Source organism: Suricata suricatta, chromosome 1 (genome assembly GCF_006229205.1).
Source record: "Suricata suricatta isolate VVHF042 chromosome 1, meerkat_22Aug2017_6uvM2_HiC, whole genome shotgun sequence".
Lineage (NCBI taxonomy): Eukaryota > Metazoa > Chordata > Mammalia > Carnivora > Herpestidae > Suricata > Suricata suricatta.
In genome coordinates, this window is record NC_043700.1 from 30,908,349 (window position 1) to 30,926,014 (window position 17,666).

The 17,666-nt window shown below is 42.4% G+C and overlaps 1 protein-coding gene across 1 annotated transcript in view; it reads left to right on the forward strand.

Moving 5' to 3' along the window:
* UNC5D (unc-5 netrin receptor D) overlaps positions 1-17,666 on the forward strand; it is a 443,483-nt gene that overhangs the window by 201,609 nt on the left and 224,208 nt on the right. The window contains exon 3 of the mRNA XM_029950188.1: positions 2,531-2,674. Coding sequence (XP_029806048.1) covers positions 2,531-2,674 — 144 coding nt within the window. The remainder of the gene's footprint in view (positions 1-2,530; positions 2,675-17,666) is intronic.

Sequence of the window (17,666 nt, forward strand, 5' to 3'; positions counted from 1 at the left end):
AGTCATTTCCATTGTGTGCATGTGTGTGTGTGTGTGTGTGTGTGTGTGTGTGTGTGTCTTAACCAGACCTCATTAGAACAAATCCTAGATCCTTTTAAAACACAGTGGTGCCTAGACTAAATCACAGCAGGTTTTGACGTTTGGATGGATGTTTCTAAAACCCCCATGTTTTAGAAACATGATTATCCTGAACCATTTTGGTATGGTGATCATCTTCATTTCCATCTAAAGGAAACTGATGACAGAGGTATTTTAATGAAATGGGGAAAGTAAAAGAAGAAAAAAAGGAATAGAATTGTTCCCCCTTAGCTTGAACCGACTGACTTCTGACCTTTCAGGCCTACAGAATGCTTCTCTTTTGAGACCCCTGATTCCCAAATGGTGGCCATATTCTATGTCTCCACACGTCTCTGCACTGTGACAGAGGGTCTCTGACCTCTGGGTACATTGATTTGATGTCCTGTCTCATCCCTTTCACTATTCAAATTAGGATCATCCACTGTTTGCTTCAAATCAAAGAGAAAAATATAACCCACGCCCTCATCCCTGCAGACTCATTGTTTAGTTTTGTTTATTTCACATGATTTTCAAATCCCCAGCATGGGCAGCCATACTCCGCTCTGCGTTCTGTCCGAACCATCCTGTTTTGTTCTACTGCTTCATTTTTATTCTCCTTTTCTCTTCACCTCCCAACTCCACCTCCTCCTCGCCCTCATCCTTCCGCTCATACTTTTTGTTTCTTTAAGTGCAAAGACAAAAACAGCACCATCAATAAAAAAACCTGTAGGGCTTCTTTCGTATTCCGCGTGGGACTCTGCTTTTGAGACCCTTGTATCTCTGCCAGGGGGAAAAAAGTGTACTTTTGCACTTTGCACAAACAGGAAAACGTGGATTATCAACTGTCATCAAGATAACTTTCTATGTGTGGTACCTCCTAAAATTTGAGGAAGTAGAACTCCAATTGCACGTGGTAATTTATGTGGTGCTAAAACTATCTCTCATCACACACCATCAATAACATGTTATTGATTGGGTAGGAAGGAATGTCTCCCCAGCCTTGACGGATGGCATACCTCTGTTCTTGTTCCTTAAATCCTACCACCACCCAAGATATAATCACATTTCACCTCCTCCATCAAGAGCCTCTGGCTCATTGGATTGTACTGATGATTCTGTCCCATGAATTCCTTTTGAATTTAAAGGAAAAAGCATTATTATGCACATGTCGTTTCTTTAAGTGTTCCCTGTGTTAGTCTTATTGTCATAATTAAGTATAAGCACCTACAATACAGGGACAGAATTTTAATTTTTGAGAAAGACGTGCACGCGGTGATGGTTTTGCTGGAAGACAGATCTAGGTTCCAACTTCAGATCTTCCATTAAGAGACTGTGTAACCGCGGACAGATGACTTAGTCTCTCTAAGATAGTTCTTTTGTCTGCATAGCGGAGATGCCGTAGTTTGTACTGCATCGGTCCCTTGTGAACATGTAGTGAGAGAGTAGGTTGAGGGCTTCTATGACGCTAGGTACATAAGTGGAATTCAATAGGCATGGTTTCTTGGTCTCCCACACTGCCCATCCCAGAGAAAACAGCCTCAGCATGACTGGTGAACGGAGAGCTTGCTGACTGTCAGGGCTTCTGTCCTGCCTGTGGTGACTGAACTGAGATGGCTAGTGACACGTGTCTTCTTTCGTCCTTGACACTCTATGTGTGCAAGGTGACTGTTCTTCCCAAAGAAGGAAAAGCCGTTCATCCTTGGTCAGAGGTTTGGAAGAAACTCACACTCGCCCAGTAAGAAGTACCAAGCACATTGTCTAACTCGTGGAGGGATGTAAGGTAATTAATAATAATAATAATAAAAAACACCGAGAGGAGGCTGTCTTAGTTTTGCCTTATTTTGCAGGTGTAGCGTCAGCTCCTTTTTCAAGAATAGCCTCTTCCTCCGTTCCCTCCTCGTGCCATTGCTACAGTAGCCTTGCCAGGCTCTCTTATGAGGGCTTTGAGACTAACATAGTTCGAATTGTCTGCATTGTAGTTGTTGTCTGAAGCCTTTGAAGCCGAGACTTGGCCTGTTCACACACATTCACTGTTCCCTCTTTCTCCTTTTCTCCCGAGCCACACTGCTAGATCCTTGCCCACTGTCATGCCCAGTGATAGGGCCATTTAGAACCACCTGGAACTACATTTCTGTGGTCTGTGTGCTGAGGCCCGGAAGTTAATCGTGGTACTGCATTCCTCACAGTCAGCTTCACACCAAGCAAGACCAAGAAAAAGCACTACGTCTAGGTAGTGCAAAAATTGTCATATGGTACTGGAGCCACGTTGGTTGGTAATTCTTCACACTCATTCTCTCTAGCTTACTCAGCTGTTGGAATTTAATTAGCAGCAATATATTATCGTCAGAGTAATTAAAACCTCGCCTTGATTAAAAACAGAATTGTTTAATTAACAAGAGAAGGTTTGGCTATCCTTAACTTTCTGTTCGAAAAATACAGGAGCCTCAGTGGATTTGCTTTGTCTCCCCATCAGGCTTGAAGGTCCGGGAGGTGTTTATCAACGTCACCAGGCAGCAGGTCGAGGACTTCCATGGGCCAGAGGACTACTGGTGCCAGTGTGTGGCATGGAGCCACCTGGGGACCTCCAAGAGCAGGAAGGCCTCCGTGCGCATTGCTTGTGAGTACATTCTGGGCGATGTTCTTGTCTAGTACAGACCCGGGGACTGAAGTGGGGGCTTTGGACGTGCCGGGGGCTTCTGCGGAATATTCATCAGAGCACATCCAGGCATCACAACTCTCTCTCTCTACCACATTTACTTTTTAAAGTTGTATTTTAAATGTTTGATCCTTGCCTCTAGAGTACAATCAGCAAATCAGTTTGGCTCAGAGATTCTGCCGAGATTGTCAGACTGCAGGTGTCTCGACAATACCGTGAAAAAAATGGTTCCCGAGAGAGAGAGACCCATGTAAATGGGTTCTGCTGTTCGTTATCAGGGACGAAGTTCAAGAGGACGTGGATGGGAAAAGGGAGCGGTGACTGTTTGCTGCACTTTCCAGCAGACCTGCAAAAATCAGACATTAGAGGTTAAGGGATTTGTACAGCCTGCTCTTCAGCCTCTTGCATCTGTATCTTACAACGTGGAAACGGGTTTTAAAACTGCGTGTGTTTGAGCCACATAGAACTCCAAGAAAGAAAAGGGGGATGGGGGAAGAAGATGAAAATTGCTTTTCAAGAGAGTCCAAGATTTCCGTATCATATTTCAGCATCAGTGTGTTTATCATCTCAGACATACTGAGAAGGACAGAAACTTCCTTTCTCCTCCCTTAAAATGTCTTCATTCCCCTACCACCACTATCCCACCCCGATGGTCCCCATAAAATCTCCTTTGTGAGCCCAGGGGTGTAAAAGCTCTTCCAGAAAGAAATTGAGAGGAGGAGGACAGACTTGGTTATTGTTGTTTTATTCAAATGCTGCCTTCTGAGAGTGTCATAAAGAATACGGGACAAGGGGGATTTATTTGAGGACTCAAGGAATTCATAGCAGATGTCGATGGTTTTAGGGATTGAGAATAGGAATGAATTGCTATTTGCAGAGACAGTTATGTTTCTTGGGAAATGAAATCTGCTTCTCAAAGTATGCATTTCACCTTCATTCTACTGGCAGTTGGGGAGGCCCTCTCCTGGATGTTGACTGGGACCTAGTAGGCCAAGGAGAAGAGGTCATTTTGTAAGCTGTGCTGTTTGATGTAAGAGCCATGGGAAACCGTTGTCCTGTAGTTATTTAGTTAATTTTAGCCGACAAGTACTTTATGACTGTAAAGTAGCAGGCCAGCTGAGAGCGGGGATATATTTGATTTTACCCTCCCTTAACACAGCCAGCTCTGTGATCCCTGCACAGCTTCAGCTTGGCTTGTCAGTGTATTTGACCCTTGTCAGGGTGAAGCATATAATTTCCCAGTGTCTCTCTGGAAAAAAAAAAAAAAGAGAGAGAGAGAGAGAGAGAGAGAGAGAACGAGACCAAACAGCATGGACGATTTCAACTGGCCTCCCTCAATTTGTGGCTTCTCTACATTACTTTTCCTGTTTCTCCTCTTCCTCTATGTCTTTGAGGTCCAGGTGACCTATTCTGTGATTTACTATAAATAGCATCACACTGATCTGTCACCACCACTCTCTCACCTTCATACTTGCTCATTTAATTTCTGATTATCACCTGCTCGCTAGAAAGTTCGGCGAGGCAGGGGGCGGGGGGTGGTTCCCCTGACTTATAAAGTTTGGCAGAGTGTGGCTCCCAACTCCCCTTTGTTCATTTCCCGTAACGTTTGATCATGTATGCTGTGTCCTTCCAAGCAGCTGCTGGCTGGTCTGCAAATCAGCCTCGATTCTCTGACATGTGCCTTTGCTCCTACGGTTTCCACTTTGACCATGTGGACCAGGTGGTTAAGACCCCAGCAGACACGGCCGTCCTCCTGGTTACTGGTTCCAGCTCCACTCCTTAGTGTTGTGATGGTGGACAATTTATGCCTCTCTCTGTGCCTACTTCATAGAATTATTGCAAGAGTTACAGTATTTCAAATTGTGCCTGGCACAGAGTGAGGCTTATCAATCAAAAGCTATTTGAGCCTCCCTAGAACTAGCACCACTCTTTCGGAGGTGTGTTAATACTTACTACAACTATTTGCACTGAATTAAAATTATAGTGCCTTAGTAAATTTTCTGCAGGTTGTGCCTGGTATGGACTCATAAAAATCCATGCTAGGGCAGCCCTAGGATCTAACTCTTCCAAGCATAATAGGATCAAAGGATATTACAAGCGGAAGAGTCCTTTTCTATCATTTCTTGCCTTTTGTTGAGTCATCTAATACTTTTCTGGTAATAATCACACCAATTTCTTCAGCGATTAAAACATCATTTTGACATTCTTGCATATGATACGCACATATGAATATGGTAAAGATGTGATTTATAAGTAAAAAAGTTACCATGAAACCCCATATGATGCAATTAATGTTATCTCCTGTACTTACACCATATTTTTAATTTCTTCCTATGTAGCAAGTGACAGCTTTTTAAATTTATTTAAAATTATTTATGCAAGCCAAGACATGATTTGTCATTAAATATTGCATTTGACTTGGGGACCAGTGTACATTAAAATGTAAATTGAAATTTAACTATGTTTAATGCCATTAAGCATCAAAAGTGGAAGGGAAAAACTGCCTTTAGGACCTTGCTTGAAATTCTTTTCATTTGCTTGTAGGAAGTAACCCCCCCCTTTTTTTTTAATAACTTTCATGTTTTGTTGAAATAAGATTTCTGGCTGCTATTTGCAAGTACTTCCCAGCAAATAATACATTGCACATGAGGATAGTCTTTATTCCCAATAAATGAAAAGCCAAATTGGATATAATTGTCACTATGTTTCTTCTTTTTAAAATTGGTTTTTGAAGTACTAAAGACATCATAATGTGCTAAATAAGGATTTTGATAGATGAATGTAGCTTACGAATCTGATGACAATTGTCTTGAGGGGACTTTGCAAAATTAGTATCATTTTTATATTATTCATTAAATTATTGTAGTGCAACATCAGAGCTCCTTCTGCTTCCTACATTTAGCCAGTGATGCATGAAGAATTTAACAATTTTGAAACTACAGCAAACAGAACTTTCCTGGCCGTCGGTGCGTCCAGCCAAGCGATGTATTTATTGACTGGAGCATGTTGACAGGTCACACTAGGTCATCACTGGCGTGATAAACGTTCAATTTTAAAGGGAAACAGGATAAATACAATTATTTTACTTATTTAACTTGTATTTTTCTCGACACGGACCCACCTGAGTTTTCAGTTAAATATACAGACGCCCGGCTTCCACCCCAGCCCTGTTGGATCAGATTCTGAAGACGGGATCAGGGAAGCTGTGTTTGTACACAGTTTTCCAGGTGATTCTGGGATCAGTGAACCTTGGGACATCCTGCCCAGGGGCAGTGCCTCTCAAACTCTAACACTCATGAAAATCAGTTGGGATCCTAGTAAAATACAGGTGATTCCATTAAAATGATTCAGTATGTCTGGTGCAAGGCCTCAGATTCTATTATTTGCAAGAGTTCCTAGATGGTGTGGGTGCTGCCGGTCAGTCTGTGGGCCATACGTGGAGTGGCAAGACCATAGAAACAAACAAACGAATGAATGAACAAAAATCCCTTTATGATGCACTATTTGGGAAATGTTGATTTAACCCATCCCTCCATCGTTTAATAGCTGAATAAATGATGTTCAGAAAGGTTAGGTGGCTTGACCAAAGGTCACCCAGCCAGTGGGAGACATGGAGCCAGAGATTACGTCCTTGGATTCCTCCTTGGTGCTTTACTACTAAGCCTTGTCGACTGCCTTCTATCAAATGGACTTTGAGAACCACTCACAGCAAGACAAGTTCACATGCACTTATGTGTTTCCTTGCGGGAAACCGTGATTGCCTTTGCATTCTGTTTCTGAGTAAATGCCTCCTCATGGTAACATTACTGCATATATTGAAAATATTTCAATGCATATAAGTTATACGCATCATATATGTACATGAAGTCAAACACAGTGTGTCCAAAAAACCGTACAGGCTCTGTTTGAGTAGCCAGAGTGCCTGTCATCTTAAACTATTGTATTCTCCTTAATAATTCCACGGTGTGTCAGAGAGATGCTGGCCGCCTTCCAAATGCCTGGGGCTGGAAGTAGCCGAGGCCCTGTTTCAAAAGTGATTTTCTAAAGGTAAAAATAAATAAATAAAGCCAACCCACACATCCCCCCACCAGGCTGCCAGAAGCCGGTCTCCAGGGAGGGACTCCCACAGGCCTCCTCGCGTTTGTCTGATCCCATCCAGCTGGAGGGAGTCGGACCGTTGTCGCATCTGTTCCTTCTGCTGCTGGACGGTTGTCAAAACCAGGAATATTCAATTATTCGGAGTTGTTTATTTTCATGTGTGAACATTTGGCTGCTTAGCTATTGCTTTTTCTTTCCCGCTTTTCTCCCTCTTCGTCTGCTTACAAAATGTTTTGCCTGGATCATTAACCCTTGGTCGGTCACTCGCTTCTTGAGACTTGGGCCTTTTTTCCCCCCGATAGAAGAGTTGGGGCTGGAGAGACAGGTGGCCTCTGCCTGTGAGGGTCACACAGCAAGGTGGCCGCTTCAAATGAAACACAGCAGGAAACCACTGTTTGCTTGATCTATTTTATTTTTTAATTTTTTAATGTTTCTTTATTTTTGAGAGAGAGAGACAGAGAGAGGGAAACACAAAAGAGGCTCCAGACTCTGAGCTGTCAACACAGAGCCCAACATGGGGCTTGAACTCACAGACTGTGAGATCTTGACCTGAGCTGAAGTCAGATGCTCAACTGACTGAACCACCCAAGCGCCCCTTTGTTGATTTTTTTAAAAGAAAAGATCTATGAAATATACATCCTGAATATCATTTAAATAGGTTGCTTTTTTGAGGCACTCCTAAAATACCTATGCAGTTGTGCCAAGAATGAAGAGTTTAAAGGAGAACCTCATTTAAAAGCTATGCTATTCTCTCCCTCATTTTCCAAGCACACAGGAAAACAATATTATTTTTGTTTCTATTTTGGAGGGTAATGGTATCTTTTTGAAAACTAAAGAAGAGGGACATCCAGTGAAACCTCAATTATGGATCTCAGCTCCATGGCTCTGATAAATAATTTCTCCTGCTAAAAACTGTTGATAACCCCCTCCTGACAGCAAATTAAGTAATAAAAATAAGCATAGGCACATCTGTGATATTCAAATGCAGCCTTAGCCTACTTTTATAGCTCGGTCTCCCACCACATCCCCAAAAGTGTGCTAAAATCCCGCTAAGTTAGAGCAGCTTAGACTCTGGGATGTGAGACTCACTTTTTCTGCTCTGATGTACTCAGAGTCTTTGTCAGAGTCTTCTCTTCCTTGGAGCATATTCTCAGCCCTACTGTGCACCATCCTGTGTCTTCCACCTAATTCCTACATCTGAGGCCCGTCTTGTATGCTGTCTCCTGTCATGAAACCTAGTTGACCAAATCCCTTAATACTCCTTGACCCCAGCAGTTGACACAATACCTCCCATGTAGAATTTCCCACTTTAAAACTGATAAAATCTAAATATCCTCCTCTCAGCAACATAGCACTCATTTCGCACTGGTCCCATCTTATGTATCATAATTTGCGTAGACTCATAGTTATTTTGAAGTTACTTATGGACATATTCCCTTTCTTGGAATATAATCTGATTTAAGATCCGACTGTATTATCTTCATTTTCTTGACCCTTGAGTCTGCTGCAGAGACTTCTGTATCACCCTTAGGAATGTTTGGTTTGAAAAGGCAACCTTATCAATGCCTGATAGGATTCTCTGAAAGGGCAGTTGTTAGTTATCTTGATTGGGCCCTGGTCCCAGCATGATATCTGGCTTCTTAGCAAATCCGTAGCTTACCAGGACATCATTTTAAGGGTCATATTTGCCCTCCCTGCCTTGTGCACTACTCCTAATAATTGTCACTGCCATAAAGAGAGAGTCAAAAGGGATTTGGGAGCAGGTGAATCATTACAACCATACAACTCTGTGGCACGCAGTATATGGCACTGAAGGGGACCTTGGCCACCAGCTCCTCCTGCACTTTCCTTCCCCCCTTTTTAGAACATGGCATTTACTCACAGGTTATGGGAAAACATTGTCAAGACCTCTCTGTACTTGGTAGACATTGAACAAAAGCTTGAAACCCTTTTTCCTTGCCTTCTTCATGGAAGATGTGGCCAAAGTGAAGATATTATTTTATTCTCTCAAAGGTCTGTCCCTTTCCTTTAGATTGAAATTAATTTGCAGTTGCCCCTTAAACAACATGGGAGTTAGGAACACTGACCTCCCCTCATGCAGTCAGAAATCCACCTTATATAACTTCTGACTCCCAGTGACTTAATTGCTAATACCCTATTGTTGACCAGAGGCCTTACCTATAACACTATCGATTAACAAATATTTTATATGTTATGTGTATTACATACTGTACTCTTAAGCTAGAGGAAGGAAATGCTATTAAGAAAATCATAAGGAAGATCGACACCTGGGTGGCTCAGTCGATTAAGTATTTGACTTGGTTTCACCTCAAGTCATGATCTCACAGTTTGAGTTCGAGCCCCATGTTGAGCTCTGCACTGACAGCATGGAGCCTGCTTAGGGTTTTCTCTCTTGGCCCCTTCCGTTCTTTCTCTTTCTCAAAATAAATTAATTTAAAGAAAAACAAAATCATAAGAGAAAATACATATCAAGTACTGTCCTGTTATGTATGGAAAACAATTGAACTACGTAGTTCAAACTTGTGTTGTCCAGGGGTCAACTGTGTGTACATATTACTGAAGGATATGAAAGTCGGGGCCTACAAACAAAGCTGTGCACTGTGTCAGGGCATCTAGCCATGGAAGGGCAGGGGGAGGTGGAGAAGCAGGCCACACCCCAGCAGCCAGGATGTGGACCTGGGACATGGTTTCAACCACCTGAGGGAAGGGGCTGGTTTTTCTCAGCACAGACGTGATATTTTCAAGCCTTTTGTTTGCGTGGGTCTGATTTACACAAAGGTGCCACATAGGCTTGTAGCCGCAGGACTAGGTACATAATTTGTGGTACCAAGTGCAGAATAACAACATGGGGCCCCTTGTTCAAAAGTTAAGAATTTGAAGTCAAGCACAGGACCCTGGGGAACCCCATGCTCATGAGGCTGGCTCTGAGTGGCTGTCATGTGATGGTTCAGGAGATCACCCCCTACACCTAGTGCTCATATTATAAGGGAAGAATTGGGGCACACACGTAGCTCAGTCGGTTAAGCGTCTGACTTCGACTCAGGTCATGATCTCATGGCTTGTGAGTTTGAGCCCCGTGTCGGGCTCTGTGCTGACAGCTCAGAGCCTGGAGCCTGCTTCAGATTCTCTGTCTCCCTCTCTGTCTCTCTGCCCCTCCCCTGCTCATGCTCGCGCTCTCTCTCTCTCTCTCTCTCTCTCTCAAAAATAAATAAATATTAAAAAAAATTTTTTTAAATGAAGAATTGGCCCAGAAAGATCAGGGACTCATTCAAATTGACTCCATGAAGAATTAAGAACAGAATAATCAGGAGTAGCATCATAGGATCTGAGTTTTTAAAATAATTTTTTTAACATTTATTTATTTTTGAGAGGGATATGTGAACGGGAGAGGGTCAGAAAGAGAGGGAGACACAGAATCTGAAGACAGCCTCCAGGCTCTGAGCTAGCTATCAGCACAGAGCCCGATGTGGGGCTCAAACCCATGAACCGTGAGATCATGACCTGAGCCGAAGTCGGATGCTTAACCGACTGAGCCACCCAGGCACCTCAGGATCTGAGTCTTAAAATGCATGTTTGGGGTCATACTGGCAACTAGAAATACCCATTGGCACAACGTTATTCTTTTGGCCATGTCCTCCTGTAAACTGTGCCTGGGCAAGCAGGGGTTACACATGTCTGTTGGGGATCCTCTAGAAGGAATGACTGCATTACGAGAGCAGGTGAAATACACACAAAAAGAGGTTTTAATTTTTTTTTTATTTTGACATAATTTCGGACTTCAGAAACGTTGCAGTGTGTAGTACAAAGAATCCCCCTAAAATTTTTACTGAGGATCATCAGATGTTGTTCTGGCGTTTTCTCTCTTTCTATGTTTATACATGTTTTTGTATGTAGTCTATTGTGGTTTGTTTTCTGACACGTTTAAGACTAAACTGCAGGCATGATGCCCCCTTTCCCTTAAATACTCCATTGTGTTTGCCTTTTAAAGAACAAAGATATTTCTTAACATAACTGATAGTATAATTAGGAAGAAATTAACTCTGATACGATACTATTATCTATTTCTCAGACCTTATTCATATTTCATCGCTTGTTCGGTAACCTCCTTTATAACAATCACAACAACAATCTTGGATCCTGGGTGACCTTCAGCCGAGAGGTCACCTTAGCTTTCTTTAATCCAGGTAATTTTTCAGTTTTTCTTTGTCATTCATGACATTGACATTTTGAAGTGTAAATGTCAGTTATTTTGTACAGTGTCCTTCAATTTGATCATGTAAAAGGAAACATCAGACACCTAGAAAGGACTCCATTGGTCACATCTGGGACAATTTGAGTATGAAAATAATTGAGAATAATGGATTATAACTCAGTAAATAAGAATCCAAAAATCCATACTGGTATTTTGAAAAAAGAAAGAATGATCGAATGAACATATAAATAATGGAAGTCAAAGGGAGAGCCCTCTGTCATGGTAGAGTAAATGGACAAATGTAAAAGGAATGTTGGAAATGGGAAATCATAGTAGCGCCATTAGAATTTTAATTGATTCAGACAAGTATCATGGATGTTTAAAATAGAGGGTAAACGTTTCAGGAGTAATAGGATGTTTGTATACCCCCAAAGTATCTCTCCACAAGATACTTAATAATTACCAACAGGAAACGAGTAGCTTTTCAGTGGAAAATCCAGCCATATACCATCTTAATCAAGTGATCAGGGTCGACATCACCAGCAATGGGATCTGTCAGCAGTGTATGTCTCCAAATGTGATGGACAGAGCAGGCTGAATCATTTAGTGATGTTTCTTCCAAAAATGTCTCATCTATATTTAACCATAGGAAAACATTGGACAAGCCTAAATTGAGGAGTGTTTTACATAATAGGTCATTTTTAAATTCACATGTCTCTCAAAATGCCAGCCCTATGTGTAAAACCGCAGGGATGTTCTGGGGATAGAAAAAACCTCAAGATAGACGTGCTACATCTTTCTGTAGCATCAGTTATAATTCTCCTTTTAGGTCAGTCAAGTATAAACACGGATACAAGGGGTGGAAGGCAAAATGTTCTTAAATTGTGAAAATGCAGTTTGACTCTCTGAAGCTGTTTTGTGTGGAGCACCTGAGTGGCTTAGTCAGTTAAATGTCCGACTCTTGATTTCGGCTCGGGTCATGATCTCACACATTTGTGGGTATGAGCCACACGTCAGGCTCTGCACTGACAGAGAGGAGACTGCTTGGATGGGATTCTCCCTCCCTCCCTCCCTCCCTCTCTCTCCCTCTCTCTCTCTCTCTCTCTCTCTGCTCCTACCTACCCTCTCTCTCAAAAAACAAAAACAAATGGGGATGGGCATGGAGGAGGGCGCTTGCTGTGAGGAGCACTGGGTGTTATACGGAAACCAACAAGACAATAAGGTATATTTAAAAATATATGTGTTAATTAATTAATTAATTAATATATATGTTAAAAAAAACCAAACAAATCAAAAAAACCCTGTTTGTGCATGTCAGGTCTTAGTCTCCACCAATAAATGCAGGGGAGATAAGAATTTGTTCTCCTCTGCCAGTAGGGGGCACTTCAGTAGAAAGTGAGAAATACTGAATAAGAGATTGTGATTCTATGAACAGAGTAGAATGATTTGTATGGAATTGATTTAAGTTGTGCTACTTTTGCTTCGCGTGTGTACAAGTGAGCACACCCTCCTTAAAGACGGGAATTCCTAGTTAGCTCATTGCTTTACAACATGACCCATTGTGGATGACGGGGGGTGGGGGGAAACCTCCCCAAATAATATTCCTTCATGCTACTTATTGCCAACCATTATTTGACCAGAAGAGTTTGCAAAAAAATATGGCCTCCACCTTCAGGGAAATAAAGGCTTAATTCAATCTGCTGTTCTTGTGGTAAAAATAAACCTTAAACTTCCAAGAAAATGGCCATGTCTATAAACACTTCAGTGAATGTTTATCAGGGAAGTGGATATAGGTTTTATTTCATCCCTCATTTCTTCTACTTAAGAAGCCTTCTGACAGAGAAGCAAAACAAAATAAAACTTTGTTAATCTTTGAGGACTCTGAGCTTAATGATAGTATTCTTAAATTAGTTTTACATCTGTCTACCAGAATAAGGACATTCTAGAAACTTGAGAAGTGGCAAAGGAATGCTAACTTAGATGTGACAGTGTTAGCTATTCATGACTAATTAAGTAATTAAGTATCTACCACGTTCTAGATAGCACAACCATAAATAAAATTCTATCCCTTCCTTTGAAAAGTTTATAGTCTAGTGAAGAATCATACTTATAAACAAGTATTTTCGGTGGTTCATGTGGTTAGTGGTAAAACTCACTGTGTTTTAGGAGCCCGTAGGAGAGACAATTTGCTGCTTCTCAAGATCTATGATACACTTTGTCAGTTAATATCTGAGCTAATTCTGAAGAAAGAAGGAGCATTAATAATTTACAGAACAGATCTTCCGGTTAAAGAAAGAACTTGGGTAAAAGCACAGACAGTGGAACAATGTAAAGTACATGGTAACAAGGAGTTGCGGGTATCCGCTAGGAGTAGACGGGTCATATTATGGATGGTATTTGAATTCTCTGCTGAGTTAAGATTCATCCCGGATGTGGCCTGGTGCCATTGAAGTATCATAAGAGGAAGGTGATGTGGCCTTATTTTTGAAATCCCCTATCCTCCCATTCCCTAGAGAGAGAGAGAGTAAAGGGGAACAAGACAAGAGCAGCAGTCCAGTAGTGAAATTATGTAAGTGGTTAAGGGATGAACAAAGACTAGGGATGGGAAAGAAACGTTGCGGAGGCCCTGGGAGACCCGGGGGGGTACAGATGTGTATGAAGGGATAAATGGTCATTAGTGTCCATGCCATCCAAAGATTAAGACGTGAGATGGGTTGGGGCGCCCGGGTGGCTCAGTCGGTTAAGCCTCCAACTTCGGCTCAGGTCAGTCTCACGCTCGTGGGTTCCAGCCCCGCATGGGGCTCTGTGCTGACAGCTCAGAGCGTGGAGCCTGCTTCCGGTTCTGTGTCTCCTTCTCTCTCTGCCCCTCCCCCGCTCATGCTCTGTCTCTCTCTGTCTCAAAAATAAATAAAACATTAAAAAAATTAAAAAAAAATCTAATGTAAGAAGTGAGACGGGTTAATGACAGTTGCTAGCATAAAGGTTTCCATGGATCTGGGTGAAGCAGTATAACGAGAGGAGGGGTCAGGAGATCGTGGTGGATCTAGGAATCCATAGGAGCTGAGAAAGCAGAGGTTGTATGAACGTCCCATTCCAAAACTTTGACTAAAGAGAGAAGCTAGAGAAAGAGCTAGAGTTAACCATTTAAAGAATGGATAGCAATTTAATACAAGCATGAAGATTAGAAGAGGTCCTATTCTAAAAGCTCATTGAGAAGGAATGGGAGCAGCAGAAAGCATAAAGGAGGAGAGGCCAGAAGAGCTAGGTTTGTATTCTGGACTCAACTGACTGGGTTTGCTCTCTTGCGTAGAGTCCCCCAAACCCACTGCATGTGAAAGTCACATGAGAAGCACTTCAGGATTAAGATGACTGGACCTCACTTGAAACCTATGGAATCAGAAACTCTGGGAGCAGGGCCCAGGCTTGCTTTTTGTGACTTTTGCTGTCTTGTCTTCTCCTTGTCCACAACTCCGTTTCTTCTGCAAGTTTCTCCTCTTCCCACTTCTAACTATTGTAGTGTTTTAGCCCTCCCTCTTGAAATCTCTTCTCTCCTTAAACCACAGACTCCACCTTCATGACCTCAGGTCCTATCTGTTGACTGCTGATGACCCTCAGCCCTCCTGACCTTGCATCTCATCTCCTAACTTCTTTACTCCTGATAGATCACTGAATCTGTCTAGAAGGCATCTTAAACATAATATATGCCTAAGAAATATCTGTTTTTGCTCCGTCAACACTGCTGCAAATCTGTGTTTATTCTCCAGTTGTTCCTGGTTCAGTAATGGTCCTCAGGGGCTCCTGACAAGGCCTAGTTGTCATCTTTGTCTCCTCTGTTTCTTCCAGTCACATCCCCTGTGGTAGCAGCTTTATCTTCAGTACATACCCTGATTCTATCCACTTCTGTCAATTGGTACTAACAATTGTTATTTCTTTGTTTTTAAATTTTTTTAAATGTTTGTTTATTTTTGAGAGAGACAGAGACAGAATATGAGTGGGGGAAGGGCCGAGAGAGAGGGAGACACAGAATCTGAAGCAGGCTCCAGGCTCCAAGAGCTATCAGCACAGAGCCTAATGCGGGGCCTGAACTCACGAACCGTGAGATCATGACCTGGGTGAAAGTCAGATGCTTAACCAACTGAGCCACCCAGGTGCCCCATACAATTATTATTTCTTTACTGTGATAATCTCCTCCCTGCTTCTACTCTTAATATCGTAAAACCCATTCTCCATACTGATGCCAGAATGCATATTAAAAAAAATACAGGGGCGTCTGGGTGGCTCAGTCAGTTAAAGCATCTGACTCTTGGTTTCAGCTCAGGTCATGATCTCATGGCTCCTGGGTTTGAGTCCCAAGTTGGGCTCTGTACTGGCATTACTGAGCCTGCTTGGGATTTGCTCTCTTTCCCGCTCTCTGCCCTTCCCCCACTCACACTGTCCCTGTGTCTCTCAAAATTATATTGAATAAACTTAAAAAAAAAAATACAACCCAGATCATGTTGTTCCCTTGGCCATACTTCTGCGGGCCTTCCAAACTGATTTGACCCCATGGAAATTAACCAGCCCCTCTTACTTTCCCTTACACCACAATACTTTCCTTCACTGGTTCAGCCATAGTAACTGTTTCTTCTTCAGCTATCCATGATTACCCCTATTTTATAGCCTTTTGTCATTCACTTTTCCTGAAAAACATCCCCCAGACCTCCAGGGGGTCCACTCTTCCTTGTCAACTTTAGCCCCACCTCATTCTTTGTTAGGTCTCTTTATAAGACTTAATCTGCCAAAAAAATGAACAACTTCTGGCTGACATGATCTCTTAGATCCTTCCTGTTCTGGCAAGATTGATTTCAGGTAAAGCAAAATACAGTTTTCCTTCCTTCCACTCGGTTGCTATATGGGGCCAAGCAGGAGGCAGGGGTACTAGATGTCTGGTGGTGTTTATATGCTCCAGACACTGGCTGCATCCTGTCCTGATCGACCTTCCCAGCCTTGGGGAGACCTGGAGTGGGGGCAGAATCAAAGAGCTAACATTGCTAAAAAAAAAAAAAAAAAAAAATGTATTCTTCCCACAGCTAGGTTGGCTTTTTCATTTTGACTCTCTTCCCCTCTCCTTTTACCCACCACCACCCCCATCTGAGCAGTACAAGTACTGAATTATAATGGGATGGTGGCTATTGAAAGCTTAAGGTTATTTTAGGTCATTTCTTTTTACCCTCATTGCTCATTCACATCCTTCTAGTCTGTGGAGGGCTGAGAGGTCGCTGAGAAAGTCAGGAATGATTCTTCATGTCTTTGTTGTTCTTAAAACTCTATCTCATCAACCATGGATTTCATTTTGTGTTAGCTGTAAGTGAACACTGGTGTGATTTTGTGGGGGCAGAGTTGGGGGGAGTGTGGCTAAGTGTCATCGTGGACAGGAAATCCGGACAGTAGAAAGATGAGCAGTGTGACCTTTCCTTACACTTCATGAGAGCTGGGCATTCTAGTCTAGTCAACGATTCCTGGGACTGCACTTTTTTTTTCATCCATCAAAAGCACTTTGATTCGGTGTCTCTTTCTGTGTTCATCTAAGACTCAGTGTCCCCATTTGCACAGCAAGTAGAGCAGTCATATTCTCAAACCCATAGGATATGGAGCTTTTTAGGTATGTTGTCCCTAGAGTGTCCAATGGAACATGATATAAAGATACAATGTGTGAGTTACTTTCTTTACTTTAATTTGATTTAATGCCTTAAAAAGAGGAAACAGAGTTTCTATATATTTGCCTAATAACTTTTCCCTATTAAAGATTTGTAAGATATGCTATTTAGGTCAAACTTCAGCCATCCTTTATGTATTGGTACAGCCAAATCAATATAATTGATACACAGAAAGTGCCTTTACTAGAACTTGGAGTGAAAGCAAACCTCAGAAGGCCTTCTGTAGGCATGGCCCCTTGTACAGAGTCATACCCATAGTCCTTTGCTGTGAGAAACGGTGTTGGTAAGCCTAGGTGGCCATACTGTGTACCTGTCACATCTGTTGGATGAAGAATATACCCCTGAGTCTGCTGCAGAGGAGTGAATTCAGTTTGAGAGACCCTCTGAAGAAGGATTAAAGTGATTATGTACTTCTAGATGCTTGCTCTTCTGAGTATGACTTGATCCTGATAGAGAATCAGTTGTTGGCAGAGGCAACAGAAGAGGGTAGACAGACAAAGAAGCATTTTTTGGTGACCCTGAGACAGGAGAAGTCATGAGTGAGTGCAAGCAATGGGTAAGTAGAGGCCATTAAGACCATAGACAGGCCATTGATTAGGAGGGGCAGAAGTGACAGGCAGCCTGTGTGCTAAGAAGACTATGCAGCCCCCCAGTTAGTAGAATACCGCTGAATCTCCGCACCCCCTTGCTGGGCCTTGTTACAGCCTCCTTAAGACCTGCTTGTCTGCGATGCGTATTCTTTCTCTCAAGCCCGGGTACGGGCTTTCTTGGTTTCCAATCAGTCCTGGACTCAAAATTAAGATTCTTGTCCTTCTAATTTTCAGTGAATGCTCAATTTTTGATGGACTCTGAATGACTTTTGCATCCTTGTAAACAAAGGAGGCCAAATGCAGTGGAATGTATTGCATGGGGAACAGCTCAATAGAGAGCAGGTTAAATCAGTGCC